Genomic DNA, 22,754 nt, shown 5'->3' on the forward strand with positions numbered 1-22,754 from the left:
CAATCTTCTGCCCGTCGATCAATGGTGCCACTGAAATGTGTTTTGTCGTGTCTGGTTTTTCCTTTATTGGGAGGTTTTATCGAATCCCCACAATGCTTGAGGCCACCGCTGCTCCCATGTCCGTTCATTCTTCTGCGTGTTATGTAGCCACGCTCATAACCCAGTGTGAAGACTGTTTTTATCCTTATGAGAAGAGGAATCCTCCTGATTTTTCAGCTTGGCAGCTTTTTCAGATATCAGTATCAAAGTGTTATCCTGAGGGACCTGGACTTCACGGAGGGTTTTTTTTTTTTGAAGATGTTTCATCTTTCATCTGCAGAGCTCGGTCAGCTCTGGGGCAGGAACTGGAAAAGGAAACCGCTGCACCACGTGATTACCCACAAACACAATGGCTTTCATGTTGTGAAGCGTCTTAACCGCCTGTCGTTCAGACGCCATCAGCTGACCAGAGGGTGACCTGAAGAAAGAAATACAGGTGTAAACAAACAGCTCGGATGCAGATGATCGCCCCGTCGTTCTCCTGTGCCTACTGTGTCCTCCTCAGATCAAACACACAATTTTAATCAAGCTTAAGTTTCTGTGTGGAGTTTGCATGTTGTCCCTGTGGAAGACCCACCGATGGAAGTTTAAATAAATAGATAACTAAAATCACCTGGGTTTGGAATGTGAAAGTATACAAAGAACACATGCAAGCGGCGCCGAAAAGCCTTCCACGGGAATCAAACACAGCGCCGCTGCTGTAGCAGCGCTGCCGGCTACAACGCAGAGTTCAGCGGTTCATCCTTCAGGGCCTGGCCGAGCGGCTGGCAGGTGGAGCTCAGCTGCAGCTGAATAATGCAGCAGACGGGGAGGCACATCTACAACAGAACGGGAAAATAACCTGCTGGATTTAATTAATACAGTTATGTCAACAAATTCCACGAAACTGAGTTATGTCGTGAACAATTAAAAAACATCATTAAAGTGAAGTTTAGCTCTTCAACATAACAATAACAATACATTTCTGCTCTATAAAGATTCTTTGTCATCTTTGAGTTTGTTTGGGTATCTCTAGCAGACCGGGTCAGGCGTTCTCTTTTGGGGTTTTCAGAATAAGTGTGAATAAATGTGCTGCTACTGGATTTAAATCCTTAAAATTAAATCGTTCTTGTCACAACAAAGAGAATAGCTTCATGTAAACCTATCATATCTCATTATGTCAACAACTTCCACATAATGTATTCAAATAAATAAAAAACACGACAGCAGATCTGTGGAAATTCATATTTATTGCATATTTAATGTGCATTCTGACATAAAAAATGAATTACAAACAAAACTGTTCAGCTGGAGACTTCCTGCCAACAAATAATAATTCTTATTACAAAATAACACAAATAAGTTAGGTCATTATGTTAGGCGCTTTAATAAACTGAGACAGTTTTCACTCTGAAGTGAAAGAAGTCAGAGTTCAGAGATCGATCCAGCAGAGATTTTCTTCACAACAGACTTCCTAACAGTCCGAATGAGCTGATCCAGAGAGTCAAAACTCCTCCTAAACTCCGTCTTTCTCCACCTTCCCAAGGTCGTAATAATGCACTTGTCTGCTAGTTTGTGTGCTTGTCGGGATTTTGGATTTGCCGTCTGTGTGAACATTTTCAGGTAGTCTGGTCCCGTCAGGTGTTGTGAAACCCAAACAGCATCAAACAGAGCGATCGATCCGCTTAAAGAATGACTCAGTGACTCAGACTCTCAGCACCAAGTCTTTACTGCTCTCTCAAGCGCGAGCAGCAGAAACATCTCAGATATCCAGAGAGATCGAAGCTACGAACGCTTTCTGGAAAAGTAACAACAAAGACTGGTTTCAGGATATATGTGGCTTCATCGGCACGGTAAACCTCCATCACAGCAGTTAGCCGGCGTTGTTTCAGCCTTTCAGACGCCATCTCACTGTGATTTATCTTCCTGTTTTGTTCTTTCTTCTGACTGATGTGTGAGAAGCTGCCGTCTGCTCTCGGTTCAGCCTGAGCTTTCAGGACTTTGTGTCAGCGTTTAAACTCCAATCCACTGCAAACTTTTACAGAGTGTTTCGGGAAATCCTCACTCTTTCTCTCTCCCTGACGGTCTGTGACTTAAAAATCTATTCCCCGAGTCCTGCACCACATCAGGGCTGCAGCTCCAGCAGCAGAAGGAGCAGAGCAGGGTTTAAAGGCAGGCCATCTATAATAGCAGAGGGAAACTGATCTCCCAGCGCCGTTTCATCAAAAATATAAATCCATCTAAATTTAATGCATCTCGGGCAGATCGGATCGATGTCGGACTCTAAAAGATTTAAATCCAAGAAAATTGTTCCAGTAAGTAAAATCCCTACATTGTAATGCAGAAGGTCACTCTTTTTTATTTCTCCTGATGTCTCGAGTCACATTGGTGCTTTTAATTAGTTTCAGAAGCAGAAATTCCCCAAAAATTCAATTGTCTTCTCCTGTTTTTCACAGATTATCAATTCCTAAATGCCAGTCAGGATTGCCCAGTATTCCCTCAATACCCTCTTGTCAGTCTTCAACTCTACAAATGTTGTCATTGAAACAGCAACAGATCAAATCCAACTTCACTGCTGACTCTTTAAAAACCAGGCGTACATATTATACGCAGATGATATCAGTGTTTTCACCTTCTTCTGTGGGCTGAAGTTGTTTCTGTTGTAACAAGACACTGTATGTTCCATATACGAATCAGTGCTCTGCTCATTTAAAAACACTGCAAATTACCTTTATTATTCACTTCTAAAACTTCCTAATGAGATTACTGTGTTTTCTGTATTCCAGACTGATGAGCTGTCACACAGAAACAGTTTATTAGTGGCATTATCATTTGGTGAAAGCAGCAGACTTTTGCACACAGACTTTCAGCTGCCATAAAAATAGAAACCAAATGAAACCCACCCCGACGCCGCGGTACTCTGAGCCGAAGCTGTAAATCATTAAATTCAGAGCCTGTGCGATGACAAGTGAGACGCAGAAAAGCTGTAGGCACACATGTTGGGTCCGGGTTTGTGAGGGTGTTTCAGGTGTCCCGCTCCTCCGACAGGCGTGAATCTGATGAATATGTGATCAGCGGCTCTGCAGGCCTCATAATGAGCCACTCGTTCCCGGACAGTCTGGAAGACGCGCTGCGCCGGGATGTACCAAGGGATTTCCAGAAATACTTTATTATAAGTTTGGTAAATTAATGAACTTTTTTTTCTCCTGTGTCTGCTTTAGAGTCATTGACTGAAGAGCGTTTTGCTTTAAATCACATCTTAATTCAAACTCCAGCTTTTCATAAAAACTAGAATCAGCAGGTTAGAAAGTTTTACTGAAAAAGTCTTGGACTCCAGAACCCATTTCAAATCTTTTATGCTTGTTTGGCCGGTGTGTCAGGAGAATGATTTTGCTATTCAGAGGACAAACCAATGACATTAAATTTTAATTTGTTAATTTGCTTATGAATTCAGAGGTCTGATGGATGTGTCTGGACAAGTGAAGCATGCTCAACCTTTAAATTATAAATAAATGAGTATGTCTACTGTCATTGAAACTGTATTTCCCTCAGACATTCTGAGGGGAATTTAATCATTTTAAGCTCCCAGGTTGGAAACATTGAATCATTCTTTCATCAGAGCCCAGCCTTTATGATGGGTTCAAGTTCAAAATAAGAGCTCAGATCAACAGGAGGGTGACAGCAAAAAGCAGCGTCTGAAGAACCTTCAGACCATTTCAGTCAAGTAGTCTAGACTTGGACCATAATTTACAGATTAAACATTATTGAAATCAATCTTTTTTTAAATACCAGTGTAACGTTTTGGTTGTTTTGTTCTGCAGGAGATCATTTCAGTCCAGCCTCTCCGTGTGGCTCAGAGACAGAAATGGCTCTACTTTGGTAAAGTTCTCAGATAAAGTGCAGTATTTCTTTGCTTTTTGTTCTTTTTTTTCCTCCACTTTCCAGGCTGTACTAGTTATGTGAACAGAAAACAAAGTGAGGTGGGTATAATTCAATCACACATGCAGCAGCGGGGCTGTGAATAAACGCAGAGCCAGTGGAAGCTGCATCCCCCCTTCCTCTCATTGTTTACTGTGTTTTCAGCCTCCTCGGGCTCTCAGTCTGTCTCTGACCCACACGGATCCATTCTCGTCTCGTCTCTCTGTGCACAGATTAATTGATCCGACTGCCTTCGCTCGGCCGCTTGATTAATTGCATTCTCCGCCCGCGTTTCAGGTTTGAGATGAGACATTGAGGGAGGGGAGCAAGCGAGGGCGTTCTGATGAAGAACAGTGTGAAAACACCAAGAGCAGCGAGAGAATGGAGAAAGTTGGTGCAGCAAATGGAGTTCAGGAACTCCATTATGGCTGTGATTACGGCTGCGTATGATAAAACGTCTGTGAATGAAGCCGCTCAGACAGCCGGCTTTGTGCGAAGTGTTGATGTTGTGAGATACTCGGGAGACGAAGTGGCCCGACTCACAAATTAATCACGAAAAATAAATTGATGCGAGTATGAATGCGATGATGAATAAGCTCTTAAATCTGAAGCTGATTGCGTGGAGTCAGGTGTAATTCAGCAAGACGTGCCATCCCGGCGCGACCCCCTCACTTTCTGGGTTTCAAAGAGGTAATCAGACACACACACACACACACACACACACACACACACACACACACACACACACACACACTGCAGAGAAGGTTCAGAGGACACCGGAGCTCTGTTTCAGAGAGCTGTGTTAATCTGAGATAAGGAAAAAAAAAAGAAGACAGAGATACACAAACGCAAACACAGCAGTGTGTGTGGAGCAGCTTCACACAGCTGCTGATTGTTTCTGCTGATTGACGCGGCTGTTGGGAAAGTCTGACAGCAACAGTCCAGAGACGCAGCAGCACAACCGACACGTTTCACCTTCACTGCATGGCAACGCAATTCATACAAACAAACATAAACACCTGCTTCTCTAACGTCCTGATTAATGTGTGCTGAATATAGAGTGTGTGATTCTCCGGGGCCATGTTTACACACACCCAGGGACTTCCAACAATGGATGTTTCCTCTCTACGCTTTTAAAAAGTCTTCATTTACACAAACATAAGAACCTGGTTAAGAGCTGCTATGACCATGTCGGTCCTGTAGAGGGCGGAGTAGTGAGAAGCGTAAAGCCAGGCCAGCCAATCAGAATCCCGGAAAGCTTCAAACACAGGTCTCACACACACACACACACACACACACGGTGATGATGATGCTTCTGCTGCGTATTACGATGTTTATCCGTCTCCTCCAGTCTACATGCAAACATCATGAACAATATCAACTTTGGAACACACACACACACACACACACACACACACACACACACACACACACACACACACACACACACACACACACATACACACTCTGAATGGATAATGTGTCAGCAGTCCAAATCTGATAACCTATCTTGGTTGAAATTATTCCAATTTTTAAAGAAAAACCTGGAGCTGCTGTTAACAATCAGGCCTTTTTCTGTTGTCCAGGTTTACATTACTCTGCATGGTTTTTGATTTATTCTGCAGGAGCTCTGAAAATAAACTGAATGTAGGCAGTGTGCCATTTTCGCCATGGTTGGTCTCGCGCCATGTTCACAGATATGTGAAGCTAACTTTAAAATACACTCTAATAAACTCCCTTCTGGGCACCTTTGAGTAGATTTTTAGAAGCTGGAACTCAAACCTGCTTTTCCCTTCATTCAAATCATTTTAACGTGCTTGAATGAAATATGTCATTGACTGTGATCGTGAGACGCTGAAGATGAACCTGCCTCACTTTGGAGCCAGTTTGGAGCCACGTTGTGAGCAGCAGCAGCTTCAGCCTCTGCACTGAGCGGAAGTGTGATTTTAATCAGACTGAAGGGAGATGAACGGATTCTTTTTTTTTTTTTTTGCAGTTCACACAGAGTGAAGTGATAAGGTCTGATACAATTATTTCACAATAAACTGTAAATAAACTCAGAAAGTCTTGATTGTTCTCCAGCTGTTTGTGTAATGAAGGTATTAAACTCTGGACAGAGGAAGCAAAGTTCAGTCAGTTCAGCTTGTGTGAATTTTGGTTTCATGAGTTGTTGACGAGGAACCCTGAGCTGTGTATGTGGAAGCTGCTCGTGGATGCAGGTTGATTTCCTGATCCGGTGACTCATTCTTAAACCACTTCACAGACTCATCTCACACAGTAACGATTCACAGAAACGCCCGATGGGACAAACCACTGAATTCTCTCTGTTTGTTATCATTACAGCAGGTTCTGTTCTGGAAAACTCCATCAAACTCTGATGTATTTGAACCCTCTCTCACGTCAGTGTGATCCAGATAAAGAGGCACCCTGCTGTTTGACTTCAGAACAACTCCGCTAATACCGTCATGTGAAGGAGAATCGATCTGACGTCCTTCTGTTCTGCAACATGCAGCGGAGGCTCAGCCGCGCTCTGATTGGCCGAATGAATTATTGAAAGACTTTGTCTGCATTTGTTGCCTGTTGTGACTTTGAATGTACAAGAGATGCGTATATATACACCGCTAAAGAGAAGAAACCCTCAGATCACTTCCTCTTAAAACACCCAGCTATACACTCTCATTAAAATGTGAACAAACCAGCTCAATGCTAGAGAAGAGGAAGCTTTAAAGGTGAAATAAGAATCATTACAGTCATGGATCACAATAGCAAATCGAGTGCAGACATGATGAAATAAAATCATGCATATTTGCCAAACATCTACATTATTTGAATGAAGAAATTCTGTATTATTTTAACCATTTGGAAAAGAGCCGTATTTTCTGGAATGTAAACGTTATTTGGGTTTATTCCAAAATGTTAAGTTCAGTGTTTTCCTGTCGATGCAGAAATCAGAGCGCACTGCAGGGAGAAGGAAACCCCCTCACCTTCTCTAAAAACCCAGTGTGGAGTAATTTTTACCCAACTTCTCCTCCCAGGAGGTCGTTTATCTTCCTGTAATGCGAGTCGGGGTGAGCTCAGGAGGACTGTTCCATTAGGCAGATATTACAGGCCAGGGTCGGACTGGTTTAGATGATAATTATTACAACAAGGTGCCCCAAAGAGACGGAGGGCAGAAGATGAGCGATTCCACCTCCGTCTGGCAGCTTCACATCCACAAAGTCCCCGATTAGCAGAACTGAGAGACCTGCTGTGTGTTTTATCACAGTCCTGTAGTTTGTGTAACACGTCAGAGGCGTGGCATCTTTGACACTTGGATCGCTCATATAATGCCCAGAAATATTAGTTTCTCTGATTGTCTTGATCCCCCACTGTTAGTTTAATTATTACTATGTAACTATAGACTCTCTACATATCTTCCATAAGGCTGTGTGGAAAGTGTTAGGATCTGTACCGACAGACTGTCTGTCTGAAGCTAATCTCAAACTTATACCAAGTTCGGCACAATACCGGGTAATAAAAGGTCATGTGTTCGGCAGTCCATCACAATCTGGTATTTAGAGGCCAGCAGGTGATTCCTCTGAAATAAACTTCTGAATGTCAACACATCGCAGTTTTTGTATTCTGAATAAATTACATTTTCAAAGGTTTAAAAGACTACTGTATACGACTAAATCATATTGAAAAGTTATAGAGTTGGTTCATTTCGGGAAAACTGCATTGTTTGTGCATCAAATACAGCAACACCCACGATGACCTGTGGGGGCAGTATGGAGCTGAAAGAAGAATAAAAATAAGGATCCTTGAAGGAAAGACTGATTGTGTGTCTGGATACAAAGAAATGTTGACCCATCCTCGGCTGGGCTTCAGCACAAAGAAGCTATAAAAAACATTTTGGAAGGAGATTTGAGTAGGAACAACCTTTCCGCCGATCTTCTACCGCTCGTCCATCCAGAGCCTGCGTACATTCAGGATCACAGTTTGGTTACTTTTGGTGCCAACAGCAGGTGCATCAAAGACGGCGGCAGAGCTTCAGCACACACACACACACACACACACACCACCGTCGTGGTCAATAGATCGTCTTGCTCATGCTCAACTTGATGGAAAATGACAAACATGGCGGCCTCCAGACTGTTATGACCCCAAGTCCAGATTCTGGTTTTATTGTCTGTTAATGGTGGTTTTATAGGCGAAATTCACTCCGAATAGTAATCAATTCATCATCCGTCCATACGAATGTTTTTTATTCTCGATTATTAATGTTTACATCATTCTGTTCTCTGCACATAAGTGTGTGATTTCATTACAAAAAAGATCAACGGTGCCATTCATCGATTCACACGTAATCTGCACATAAACATTGCATAAAGCATAAAGCATCGATTGTGAAACAGCGGCATACTCTACAACTCTCTTGCACATCATATAATGATGATAAAATTCAGTCTTTTCTATTCTAAAAGCAGCAAATAATGTTTTTAACAGTAATTTCTCAATAACAGTAACTGCTGTTCCCATTTTTTTTCAAGCTGGCGTTTCAGAGAAGCAGATTTCTAAAGCCTCTCCTTTCATTTGGAGAAGTGACGGCATATTGAAATGGAAAAACTCACCTGAAATCAACATTTATTTTTCATGCTGAAGCATATTTACTCCATATCTTACTGACTTTTTGGCCCTTGTCATTCCTCTCTTACAGCATCCATTATAATCTCATGTCAATAATCCGTGGAGTGAAAGCTGTGAAGGCGTCATTCAGCCAGTTTTAGAAAACCCAGCAGCTTGTTTCCTGACTGAGAAGAAACGCTTTCATGGAATAATGAGTTCATGGAAACCTGCAAGGCTCCAGAGGTGACAGGTAATTTCAAGATGTTTGTGGAAAGTGGATTAAATGTGAATATTTCCAGGACGTTTATGTGTTTCTTTGCTCTAACGGTGAAGGAACACATCAGAGGAGTTGGTATTGATCACACAGTCCTGGCCTGCGCTCTCCTGTCTCGACCCAGCATCAGTCTGCAGGCTCATCTTCCACACATTTCACATGTTCTCAAGGAAAATAATGTTTTCTCTATCTTATTGCACTGGGCTGAGAGGAAACGTGAAAACAAACTCCAAATAAATTTCTTAAACGTCTCAACACGTTTTGAATAGAATACCTTTTTTTTCTTTTTTTTTTTTTTTTGCAAAGTCTCAGACTTTGTGAAAGTCTTGAACCTTCTTCAGTTCAGTATTTTCCTCCAGCAGCTGATGTCTGACGACAAAATGATTTTCACACAGAATTTAGAATAAGTTTGAAACATTCCTGCAAAATGAGTCTGACCTGAGTCCCAATTCACTGAGACTTCCAGACATTCACTGTGTATTTTATTACACTGTGTCCCCCCCCCCACCCCCCCCACCCCCCCACCCACACACACACACTTTCCAGCCAACCTGCAGGAGGAGACGAGTCAGCTGCATGTTCAGTACCTTTGTTTGTTTACGGACAGGAGTTATTTCTATTTAATAAATACTTGTATGTAAAGCAGTTTAACTCCATGCGGTTGTTTTAAAGCACTTTATGAGTCACTTGGTCATGATCATCGATCATGAAGATGAAATATGTTGGATCACAGTAGCTAAACATCATTCTGGATGCTTTGGATTCTTGCTCTTGTGTGTCTGCCAGCTCAGAATTGTGATTCTCCAGTCAGACTGTTGTATATTTTAATGTTTAACAACGTATGAAAGCATCAGATATTGTTTACCCTCAACAGAATTTACATGTTTGACATTTCATTTTAAACCACACTGAAGGTTATTGTCATTGAGAAAAATAAAGTGTTTCAGTTCCCATTTTAATCCCAAACATGAATGTGATTAACTTTTCATCAGTTTTGGAAGTGAAGAGAATGACTCTGTTTCAGATGAACCCAAGATAAGACAAACCTTCATTCATCCCACAAGTGACAAATTGTATTTCCTGATTTATTGATTTAAATATCAGCTGAGAGGCAGAAAATCAAGAAGAAAATGCTTTCATTTCCCAGTCTGATGAGTAAACTGTTATGTTCAGTACTGACTGGCACTTTCTCAGCAGGAACAGAAACCGAGCTGCTTCTCTTTATTTGTCTTCACAGTAATGATGTGGATTCCCCAAATACACAACTGCTGGATTTTCTTTCACTTTTAGCATCCAAACAAGTTTATTCTTCTAAATCTTCCAAAGAGCCACACTGATCTGGGAGGAACAGACAGTTTAATAATCTGCATTAAAGCAAAACATGAATCTCTTATTCTAGCGGTGAATACCTCTGTAATGTTCAGGTGACTCTCTGAGGACTGATTCATGTTTGGATGGGATCCATCCAAACATCGCCGGATCCAGACTGCTGGACGCCGACATCAGTCACGCGCTGGCGATAACTCCCTCAAACAGGGGCGTGACGATAGGCGCCAAGGACGACAAACAGGGAGACGGCCTCCATCCTGGCCCCCGTCCCGTGATCCTGTGATCTGCAGATCGTCCAGGGAGCCAGGAGGACGTCTTTCTCTCTCTCACCTGGGAAGGAGCTGGTGAGAGCAGAGACGCTGAAGCTCAGACAGATAGAGGAGATATTAAACACCATGGGAAAGAGGCAGCGGCCGTCAGAGGAGCAGCCGGCATGAGAAAGACCCCATGCTGTGGAACATGCTGCTGATTTCCAGAGCCTATCAGTCAGAACAAACACACAGTTACTCTATCTAATCTGACTGCAGCTGTGCGTCACCTTCAGTCTGAACCCATTAATGATCATTGTATAATTTGCTTTACTAAATACTGTAGGTCACTTTTAATCAATGATTAGATTTCATTTTTTTAACAGAAACCTGCAGCAAAACAACTTTATGAAAAAAGTGGTTGCAGACAGGCAGAAGGCAGGTGAAACCTGAAGCTCCACATTCATAATGAAATGTGTAAAAAAGGCATTCAGCGTTTAATCTAGAATCAAAAAGAGCCAGAGAGTCCTTCTCAACAGTAACAATGCATGTCCTTTGTTCAGTGCTGACCAAGTCCTCAGCATCAGTCCCTCCTGATGCAGCAGGTGATGATTTTCATCCCATTTCACCTTCTTTAGACAGGTGTTTTTTCAAAAGCATGTGGATCCATCACTGATCAATAGATACAACTTGCCTGTGCAACAAATTTCCTGCTCAACCGGACTTCTTTTAAAACGGCATTATATTTTCAAGCTTTCCTTGAAACACTTACCGTAATCTTAACCACTTAAGATTGAGATTCCTAATCGTTGTTTTGATGTATTGCCTCGTAAACTTTTCCACTCAGAGTAGACTGTGTAAACAGACTGAGAGAATCAGCTGGACAAACACAACTGGCTCAGTGCTTGGAAAATTTAATCTGGACATGGAGGCGGGGTCGTTTGCATTTGATATGCCTTATCTGGTCTTATTAGAATTTGTTTTTCGCTGTCACTGCAGCATAAAAGGAGGCAGAGCTGAGTAGGAGACGTCCGTCCAGCAGCTTGACACTGCACACCACGGTTTTTTTCCCCAGCTTCATTAGGGAAATCTGCAGAGATGATCATGAGGGGTCTGGTGTTTCTGCTGCTGCTGGCTGTGAGCAGCGCCAAAGTGTTTGAGCGCTGCGAATGGGCCCGAGTGCTGAAGAGTCACGGGATGGACGGATACCAAGGTGTCAGTCTGGCTGACTGTGAGTACAAATAGCTCCAAACAAACAACAGAAATCTGTTCTTGAAGCAATATGCTGCATCCAGTGTGTATTTATGTGTGTTATTAATCAGGAAAATGAACTGAAAGCCTTCAGAATGAGCAACTGCAAAAGCTCTTCATGTTGTTACAATGAGCCCTGTTACTTTCTACATTTGTTTGTTTTCTTAAGGATTCATCAGCTCTTTTTATTTATTTTTTTTTTAGTTTACAGTGTAGTTAACACTTTGACAAACACACACAGACACACTCGTGATGCACAAGAGGAGTTAATGTCAATGTAACCTAATGTAAAAGACTCCAATGAAGATAAAGGAAGAACAAAATTCACACTCCAACACCGCAGTCTGGACTGAGCAGCAGACAGTAGCTGTATAGGCCGATAAGCCTGACTGGAACTGTCCGCTGTGCTGAAAGTCATTCTAGGAAAACAATAACATAGCCCACCAACTCATCAGCAACTAGGCTGCTTCACTCATTCATTAATCACGACCTGACAGAAATCACACTGTCAGTGATCGAAAATGACTCTTCAAGAGACAAATATAGTTGTAGGTTAAATTAAAGGTTTTACTAACAACACACACCAGGAAAGAAACAATCATAATCACCACAACGAGAGCAAAAAGGCTCAAATATAAGCACATTATGAACAAATCCACATTTCAACACCATTCCGACAAACCCTTTAAGACATAGTACCACAGTAGCTTTATCATAATATTTAATGATGTGTTGTGATAGTTCAGTATTTCTGCGTGGTTCAGCGAGCTTGAGAAGTCTAATTGTTTTCTGCCTGATAGCTGCACTCCTACTGTCGAGTCGAGTTCTCACTGGAAACAATGTTGGGTCCGTAGATGTTTTTTGGTATTTTTATCACAAATTTGTCTATTTTGTTGGCTAAATAAACCTTTTTGCTGCTTTATCAGTAAGTTTGCCACCCAGTCTTTGTGGCGGTTTATCTGACATCACAACGCAGTGCATTGGGTGGAGGTGGAGTGATCATCAGCAAATGATATGACAAGTGTAGGCTGCCATGGGTGCTCCGACACCAACGTAACCATAGAATCAGCGCCCATGACAGCAATACGGGTTATCCTGAAAGAACCAAGTAAATCATTACAGCCTCTTTCTCATTGTTGGAATTCGGGTAATTTAGTATTAGCATCAGTGATGGCTTTTGTGTCCTCTCCTCCTCGTCCTGCCCCTTTCCCTTGTCAAGTGTATTTGATGTTTTGTCGAATGGCGAGAAGGTAAATGGACCCTGAGGTTCCCTCAGCTGGGGTGTATCAGCTGCCCATCAGCTGTAGCATGGCGCCAGTAGCTCAAAGTGAAAGAATTCTGGCGGTAGTTAAATTCCTTTTGACAAAGGTTGCATTTTGACTTATCAACTGAACCATCTGGACGTTTTTTTGAAGTTGAACAAGCTGTTCAGAAGTCCAGTATTGCTTATGTTTTTCATCACCAATATAACCTTTCAAAAAGCTGCTTCAAAATAAAGTGCTACTGTTGAGGAGCAATCTACAGGTGAGAAGAAGAGACTAAAACACATTAAAATGTGATTGAATAAATTGAACACATTCATGGATTGCATGAATCTTATCCCCGTTAATGTGTCAACACTGACAGCCCCACTTTCTCAGATTACTTTAATAAATTTATGAAGATGTTTACTGAACTTACCAAACAACTCTGATACCCAATGCAACACTTTTATTCTGCAGGGGTGTGCCTGTCTCAGTGGGAGTCCAGCTATAACACCAGAGCCACCAACACCAACAGCAACGGCTCCACAGACTACGGCATCTTCCAGATCAACAGCTACTACTGGTGCCAGAAGTCGGACGGCTCATTTTCACACAACGCCTGCAACATCAGCTGCAACCGTCAGTGGAGAATCTCTACATCTACCACTCTCACTATGTTCACCTGCTGTTTTATTATTCCCATGTCATCCCAGTCCTCTCATCCAACAGACCCACTCACAACCCCTCCCAAACCCCCCGTGCTGATCTCTGGTGTCCTTCCACAACAGTTCCTGTTGGAACTATAGAAGAACCTACGGATGAACAGACAGGAAAACAGTTTTTTCACACTGTTATTTGTTGTTTTCATGACAGAGCTTCTGACTGACGACGTTACCGCGGCGATCACCTGTGCCAAGCGTGTGGTGAGGGATCCTAATGGCATCAGAGCCTGGTAAGACCTGCACATGTGATGAGACTGTGATGGACTCACTGCTTTAACCTTCACATGTGGAGGAATGAAACAATGCCTGGTTGTGTTTTCAGGATGGCCTGGATAAGTCGCTGTGAGAACCGGGACCTGAGCTCCTATGTGGCTGGATGTGGTGTGTGATCAGCTCCTGGAGGCCCAGCACCCTCATGCTTAACACACTGATGTACTGCAGCTAATAAAGTGCATTTGAAAAAATGTATCGATTCAGTTCTTGTTAATAATTTGCAAATTTTACATTGATCTCCTTCTTCTGTTCAAAAATCAAAAAAAGTCCATGCCTGCTGAAGCAAATAAAAAAATCAGTCAATGAAATTTGTGTTCAATACATTAAAGTGTTTATTTCAGACATGTTCTGTTTGCTATGTTTCCATAAAAGCACTTAAGTGAAAATGACTGAGCAGCCAAAATCAAACTCAAGCCACATATAAAAGCTGTTTGCCTCTGACTTTGGAAATGTAGATCTCACCTTTTCATAAGCTCATAGAGGTGCTTCAAAATGTGGTTCATCAGAAATTTCTGCATATCCTAAAAAAAATCAATTTGTCTTGTTGCCAACATAGAAAAATAGCAAAAAAAAGATTCTTGTCTACATTTACCATCCTGTTCATAGATAACCTTAACTTCACATTCTAGGAGCTGCTGTTGTGTGACAGTCGGGAGCTGCTGGCGGTCAGGTGGGATTCAAGCCTGCAGTCTCAGAACTTTTTACATCTGTTGAAACCATTATGGTATTTTGACTAGAAACTAAGTAGTTGTGCCATCCATCCATCCATCCTTTTTCGACTGCTTATCCGGAGACCAGGTCATGGCGGTCTAAGCAGGTGGTCTAAGCAGAGATGCCCAGACTTCACTGTCACTTCCTCCATCTCTGCCGGGAGGATCCTGAGGTGTTCCCAGGCCACTGTGTCCTGGGTCTTCGCTGGAGCCTCCTCTCAGTGGGACATGCCCGGAACACCTCCCCAGGGAGGCGTCCAGGAGGCATCCCGAGGTGCCCGAGCCACCTCAGCTAGCTCCTCTCGATGTGAAGGAGCAGTAGCTCTACTCCGAGTTCCTCCCTGGTGACTGAGCTCCTCACCCTATCTCTAAGGGAGTGACCAGCCACCCTACGGGGGAAGCTCTCAGCTGCTTGTATCTGAGATCATGTTGTTTCAGTCATGACCCAAAGCTCATGGCCAGAGGTGAATGTGGGGGTGTAGACTGAGCAGTAAATCGAGAGCTTCACCTGCAGCTCCTTCTTCACCACAACGGACCAATGACTGCATCACTGCAGCCGCTGCACCGATCTGCCTCTCAGTCTGCTGCAACTCTTTCTAATCTGACCGTAGCTGTGGTTTGCTAAAGGTACACACTGCAGGATTTTTCCAAATTTCCCTAATTCAGAGACCACACACTTGAAGATAACAAAAGACAGATTGCTCAAGACTTTCCTCTTCGGACCTGTAGTGTCACTCTCGAGCTCACCACAAGAATCAACTCAGTCACGCTCAGTTTTCCTTAATTCCTAAAGGAAAGTAATGTTTCATTATACATCTACTCTATCCCCTTGTGTGCGCACAGACTCCTCAAGGAGGGTTTTTTTTTCTTTTTTGTTCAGTCTTCCTTAATTTTTAATTGTGGAAATGAATGAAAACATTGGGGTACCTCACAGTTATTGCAAGAGTAGCGAAGATACAGATGTAGAATGAAAACTGTTTGGGGTTTGTGTCTGAATAGAGGGAATATATCCAGGGTCGATGCAAATATTGAGGATTAATGGTTCACTTTCAGCAGTTAGTTTAGGAGCTCTGACTTTTTCATGTTTCACTGTCATAGTGAATATATTTCACTGACATACATATGTTCGTCCTTCGCTGGCGAAGACGACCACAACTTCTTGAATCACTGGGTCTTGTGAGTGCGAAGATGACTGATCAGTCCAATCCTTGCTTGAAAAAGTCTGGCACAATGTGGACACGCAAGTGCTGGGGGGAGCCAGGCTTAGAGGTGGTGCTCGCTCTGCATTTGTGTCGCTGGTGTTTTTGCTCCTGCTCCTCCACACGCCTCTATTCATAGTCTGACACACCAGAGCTGACCACGGTGCGCCATGCACAGTGGTCTTGTGCCGTTGCTTCCCAGGTGTCAGGGTTGATACTGCAACACTTCAGGGAAGCTTTCAGGGTGTCCTTGTAGCACTTCCTCTGACCTCCTTGGGAGCGCTTGCCTTCTTTCAGTTCGCCATACAGCAGTCTCTTTGGCAGACGCTCGTCGGGCATACGAACAACATGCCCTGCCCATCTGAGCTGGGAGCGTCTGAGCATCGCATGAACGCTCTCCATCTGGGCTCTCTGGAGTACCTCTGTGTCTGGCACTTTGTCCTGCCATTTGATGTGTAGCAGGTTACAGAGGCATCGCATATAGAAGGAGTTCAGCTGTCTGGCATGCCGGCTGTACACTGTCCATGTTTCACAGGCGTACAGTAGAGAGGGCAGAACAACTGCACGGTACACCTTTAACTTGGTCTGAAGGTTGATTCCTTGTCTCTCCCAAACTCTGTCCCTGAGTCTGCCAAAAGCCGAGCTGGCCCTGGCGATCCTGTACGAGACCTCCTCATCGATGCTGACGGTTCGGGACAGCGTGCTGCCAAGGTAAATAAACTTGTTGTTGGGGTGTTCGGGAGGGGTAGTACCTCTGACTTGGGGGGACAGTCGCACCTTCGGGTGGTTCTTCCGCTTTGGTCCCCACCGGCACTCAACTCTCACATGTGGCTCCAAGTAGCTGTTTGCATGCAACAGCGGCCACACCTCGGTAAACCGCTTCGACTGGCGGACGAAACCATGTGAGGGTAGCTGATGGGTCTTTGACCCTTGGTGAGCTAGGGCTTGTCTACCTATGCATGCGAAGACTGGACTCCGACAAACCACGTGGATGAAACCACCAGATTGGTTCAACGGGCAGGAAGGCGGATACAGCGAAGCATTGTGGAGAGCAATTAGGGCACAGTGAGACACGTAGGACACTGCTGGCCATCCACTGCATCCTTGACTCATCTCCAACCATCTCGACAATACATGTCTACAACAAGCACTAGCAGATAAGATGGAGAATTTGAAAAGCAGCACCACTCACACCTTCAGTGCTGTGAACAGGTTGGCACCAGGTGCGAACCTCTGGTGCTGAAAAGTGAAGCCAATACAGAAGTGCAGAAAAGCTGTAATTTTAGGGGAATTCCAGCAGGAGATGATGATTGATTGATTGATTTTGGTTTCAAAAAGAACACGAGTCCCACTGGAATCCATTCAAAAATGTTGAATTCCAGAGTGCAAGTAAACATATTAAAAGCCCTGCTTCAGAACATGTTTTGGTCTCTATAACTAGTTTCCGTATTCTCGCTGGCTTGATTGGACTCTGATTTTAATATAAGTCATTTGTTGATTTTATTTTATGAGTTAAAGTGTGGCATATATCAGCCAATCACAGCGCCTCCTCTGTCCACATGATGCGGTCATGGCCCAGGCTTAACCAATCACATTTAGTTTCTAGTGTTCTAGTGTTCTGCTCAAAGCTTCAAAGCGGGATTTCACAACACTCTGTTCATCTTTTATATACAGACTGTTTTCCTTTCCACAGTCACTTACGTTTGCTCGTGTGGATCTGTTGGGTTTTCTAAGGAACAGTGCCCTCCACTTGTCTACAAAATAAAATACTTTGACATGATTTAAGGATGGTTTTATTCTTTTGGTTGTCACTCCCTCTAAGTGTCAATATAGCATCCCAGGGCTCTTCCTGGGCACAAGAGTTCTGCCCTCTCTCAAGGAACGCTCGATGCAGGGCCATATCATGTAAGAACAGACTGTGGACCCGGCAGCACCTTTGGGAAAGGACAACTTTTGGACTTTGAGTGACACCGCCAACATCCAGATGCCACCTCAGGCAGAATGGGCTGGTGGACAAAGCATGTGTTTCACCCACATGTTTCACCAAGGTAATGGCCAGCAAAATGTAGTCTTGCGTGGCGCCCACTGTAGCTCCACTGTTGCCAAGGGCTCACAGGGAGGCTGACGCAAGCCTTATAGCACTAAGTACATGTACCATGCTGGAACCCCAGGGGGTCTCGGGGGGTGAAGCCTCAGAACCCCCTTCAGAAACCAAGTCGTAGATCTCAACTGTGCCATTTCGCTACTCTATCATGCCGGACCACTTACACCTTCGAGGTAATGGAGAGCGACTTCCCTCCACAGGAGCCTGCAAGAATCCAAGACCACGGGGACTGGGCAAAGTACTGCGGTTCAGACACCGTGGAGGCCAAACCACTCTCATGACCGAACCTCAGGTGGCAATGCAACTTGGTAATGTTCTAGGGTCACCCAGGGGTCACAAATGATTGGTATGCATACTGGAACTGGGCAAGCGCAAAGGGAACAATCAATGCTTTCAGCGTCGCCTTCTGCTGGTCAGTAGCGATGAAATAGAAGAGCATTACTTGCTCATACTTTCCATGAAACAATTAAGCTATTGTATGTCATCATCTGTAATTCTGATAAAGATGAAGATTATTCATTGTCTTTGTTCTAACATATTTTCTTTATTTCCTTCTAAAATTCTGTGAAATGTCTTTGTGTCCAGAATTCTTTCTTCAGGTCTGAATGATCCTCCAACACTCTATGAGAGAGAACTGAACCTTTCCACAGCTGTGCCTAATATGGTGTTGAGTACAGTTTCTGTTTCAGCTGTGACCAAAGGGAAGCGCCTGCAGTATAAAAGGAGGCAGAGCTGAGGAGGAGACATTCGTCCTGCAGCTTTACACTGTTCATCACAGGTTTTCTTTACTCCAATTTCTTTAGAGAAAGCTCTGCAGAGATGGTCATGAGGAGTCTGGTGTTTCTGCTGCTGCTGGCTGTGAGCAGCGCCAAAGTGTTTGAGCGCTGCGAATGGGCCCGAGTGTTGAAGAGTCATGGGATGGACGGATACCGAGGCGTCAGCCTGGCTGACTGTGAGTACAAATAGCTCTGAATACTTATCTCATGTAGGTTTCATGACATGAGAAGCGTTTGTATGTTTTGTTATTGAAGGAAGTGAAACTGAAAGTGTTGAAAAAGGGGAATTACTGAGGTGGAAATTTCTTTACAGTGAGACCCTGATACTTTCTACTTTCTGCTACTACACCAATACACAGGAGCAGCAAAAATGCTTTACTGTTTTGAGAAATATTACCTCATAAAGTTTCTGCTTCCAACCAGGACTCAGAGTGTAAGCACTTTTTCTGTTGTTACAATTTGAAGAAATTGATCTGACACATCATTTCTGAGAGACAAATGCATAGTGAAACTCGGAATCTGTACAGCTTTGGAAATATTTTGCACAAGAGAATGGGAGATCAGCTATATTCTCACGAGCATTGCTTATATTTGGCAGTGTCCACACAGCAGTGTTTTTAATTCTGAAAGTGAAAGAAAGATTTGGAGTGCTAAACCTGATAAAATAGAGGCCAGGATCAGCAGGATACAACAGAGATAAAATAAATATCTGAGGTTATTGTATCAAGAATGTTGAAGCACATTGGTGGTGTGTGGACACTCCAAAGCGAAAGCAAACAAGACACAAGCATCAACAGTCCTTCTGACATTTTAACCCGAACAAAACAAAGGCTGACACCTTGAGTTTCTTTTAAATTTAACTGCACAATAAAGTCCAAAAACTTAAGGCAGCGGCAGCCGAGACGCACACCATGTGTGTCCGCATCACTTTTGGAAAAAAGAGAGCTTGTTGTCTTAATGAAATAAATAACAAAATAATCAAAACCCAATGGTGTCGAAATTGTAATTCAATACTGGTCTTGCTCGCATGGTTCACAGAACATTACTCAGACAACAGTTTTCAACGTGAAAATAGGCACCACTCAGAAACCAACTTCAACTTGCAAAAAAAAAAAAAAAAACAAAAACTCGCCAACTGCTAAAAGATAAAGGGTAAAAAAAAAAAAATTAATCCTTACTGCTGTAATATTCTTAGATCACAATCACTTTAGTAATCCTACTCTGGGTCATTGATTGATTGATTGAAACCTTTATTGTCCCCTCTGGGGAACATCAGTTGTCAAACAGCTACTGACATTTAAAAAGAGGAAGACAAACTGAAAAACAGAGTTGACAGTGCAATAAATATAAACACACTGCTGGTCCAATAAATATGCAGTGCAAGCTAGTAATTTGCTAAAATGCATCAAGTGCAGCTAAAAGTCCCAAGTCAGTTAGCCCATCAACTCTAGCTCCGGGTCTCCCCGTGCCTGCAGGGCCTGGTTGTAGAGTTGGAGTACAGCTGGAATAAACAACTATCCAAATCTCTTTGTGCTCTGACGGGGAGGATAAATCTGTCGCTGAATTTGCTCCTCATCCCCGTCAGCTCGATGTACAGTGGATGGGAGGGATTGGCCAACATGGCCGCCAGTTTTTTCCCCATCCTCTGTTCAGCCACCACCTCCAGGCTGTCCAACCCGGTCCCCACCATAGAGCTGGCCTTCTTCACCAGCTTGTTTAGCCTGGTAGCGTCCCTGGCACAGATGTTGCCTCCCCAGCAGGCCACGGCGAAGAACAGGACACTGGAAACCACTGACTGGTAAAACATTCTCAGTAGCCTATCACAAACCTTAAACGACCTCAGCCTTCTCAGGAAAAACATCCTGCTCTGCCCTTTCCTGATAAGAGCCTCGGTGTTGTCGGTCCAGTCCAGTTTGTTGTTAATGTGTACGCCCAGGTACCTGTAGGAGTCCACTCTTTCAACTTCCACTCCCTTGATAGTGATGGGGGCTGAGGTCCCTCTCTTCCTCCTAAAATCCACCACCAGCTCCTTGGTTTTGCTGGTGTTGAGCAAAAGGTGGTTGGTGTTGCACCATCTTCCCTCACATTCTTGGGCTTGCGCTTCATGTTTTCATGGAGAAAGATGAGCGCATCTTCATGCTGGATGAAAGCTTACGCACTGTCGGGCGGTCGGGTGAGAGAGAGAATAACCTACGAGTTTCCGAATCCTCTAAATTCATGTTGACTTGTGCGACGGGAGTTGACATGTCGACAAAACGTTTCTGTTAATGCCTATACCCTATGCAACACTTTTATTCTGCAGGGGTTTGCCTGTCTCAGTGGGAGTCCAGCTATAACACCAACATCGTCCACCCCAACCACGATGGCTCCACAGACTATGGCATCTTCCAGATCAACAGCCGCTATTGGTGCCTGGAGCAAGGCTCAACTTCTCACAATGGCTGCAACATCTTCTGCACTGGTCAGTCAACAAAATCTACATTTACCTCTGTTACTACCGTATGTTCACCTGTTTATTCCTAAGTTATTCCAGTCCCCTCATCCAACAGACCAATCAGACATATCACTCTTAACAGTGCTTCAAATATAACAGTGACTCCAAATGTGAGCAATTTGAGAAAAATGTTCAACTATAAAACAAATGAATCCCATCCCAGTTTTAACAAGTAATATGATGAATTAGGAAAATCTGCTTTCTTTCATCTCTGAAACCACAATAGCTCTAAACACTTAGGATGGAATTTATACACAGGTGTGTAAAAATAAGCACAGTTACATTGAAAACTGTTTTTAGTTTTTCCTCAACCTGAGCGGATCACTAATCCATACTAATATAAAAATGCCAGAGCCTTTAGAACACTCTTATGGTGTTTCCTTGAAATGTGAAAGTCTGATTTGAACTATTTCTGACATCCTCAGAGCCAGCTAAGCTCCTACCCCCTCCTGAACCCCCCTACTCTTCTCTGGTGTCCTTCCACAGGAGTTCTCGGGTCACATGTTGGGAACTTGTCCCAAAAAAACTAGCCCCCTTTACAGGGAAATTAGTTTTTTAATTTCAACTTTAATTTTAATGACAACTTCAACCAAAGCACTCATAGTTTTCTTCGTCATCGAAATGAAGTGGAAATCTGATTTCAGCCATTTCTGACATCCTTAGAGCCAGCCAAGCCTCACCCCCTCCTAAATGGCCTAAACTGTTTTTCCTCTTTACAGGAAAATGGGGAAAAAGCTTTTTCAGTTTTGTTTGTTCTCATGACAGAGCTTCTGAGTGACAATGTTGACGTGGCGATCACCTGTGCCAAGCGTGTGGTGAGGGATCCTAATGGCATCAGTGCCTGGTAAGACCTGGACATGTGGTAAACTCGCTGCTTTAACTTAACGTGCAGATGAATAAAACGACTCTTGGTTGTGTTTCAGGGTGGGCTGGAAAAATAACTGCAAGAACCGCGATCTGAGCTCCTATCTGGCCGGCTGTGGTCTGTGATGAGCTCCTGGAGTCCCAGCATCCTCTGCTGCAGTTCAACAACTTCTTAGTGCTTCTTTCTTATATGATCTGACAAATGTTTAACAGAGTGATGTCCTGCAGTTAATGAAGATCATTTTAAAAGTAGTGTCAAATTAAGTCCTGTTAATAATTTGCAAATTTTACACCAATGTCCTTCCTTTCTTGAAAAACAAAAAGTCAGTTTCTGCTGAATCAAATAAATAGTCAACCAATCAACTTTGTTTGATCCATTCAAGCAAGTGATTTCAGACATTTTCAGTTTGCGATATTTACATCTGCACAAAGTCAAGACACAAAACTCAAACAACATATTAAAGCTGTTTCCTTCTGATTTTGGCAAATTACGTAGATGGCAACCTTTTCAAATCTTGCTTGAGGGCTTTTTAAATGTGTGGAATAAAACTTTTACCAATTATACAAAACAGATTTGTCTTGTTTCAAGGGATAGGTACCAACTTTGTAGGTACTGACCAAATTACGTCAGTACTACTGATTCACATAAAGTTAATCCCATGCTTCAGTACCAAACGCATCCTTGTTAGGGAGTGGAAGAGTAGGTAATTTTCCATGTGTGACAT

The 22,754-nt window shown here is 43.2% G+C and overlaps 2 protein-coding genes across 2 annotated transcripts; both read left to right on the forward strand.

The window, feature by feature from the left end:
• The first annotated feature begins 11,407 nt into the window (after positions 1-11,407).
• Positions 11,408-14,032, forward strand: LOC115382785 (lysozyme C-like). Its single transcript, XM_030084673.1, has 4 exons — positions 11,408-11,623; positions 13,365-13,526; positions 13,761-13,839; positions 13,932-14,032. The coding sequence occupies exons 1-4, from the start codon at positions 11,491-11,493 to the stop codon at positions 13,996-13,998; spliced, it is 441 nt and encodes a 146-aa protein (XP_029940533.1). The 5' UTR covers positions 11,408-11,490; the 3' UTR covers positions 13,999-14,032.
• Positions 14,033-18,625: 4,593 nt separating this feature from the next.
• Positions 18,626-22,389, forward strand: LOC115382747 (lysozyme C-like). Its single transcript, XM_030084613.1, has 4 exons — positions 18,626-18,847; positions 20,974-21,132; positions 21,931-22,009; positions 22,089-22,389. Exons 1-4 carry the CDS (start codon positions 18,715-18,717, stop codon positions 22,153-22,155), a joined length of 438 nt encoding a protein of 145 aa, XP_029940473.1. The 5' UTR covers positions 18,626-18,714; the 3' UTR covers positions 22,156-22,389.
• Positions 22,390-22,754: the final 365 nt, after the last annotated feature.

The sequence above is a fragment of the Salarias fasciatus genome (assembly GCF_902148845.1).
Source record: "Salarias fasciatus chromosome 7 unlocalized genomic scaffold, fSalaFa1.1 super_scaffold_4, whole genome shotgun sequence".
Lineage (NCBI taxonomy): Eukaryota > Metazoa > Chordata > Actinopteri > Blenniiformes > Blenniidae > Salarias > Salarias fasciatus.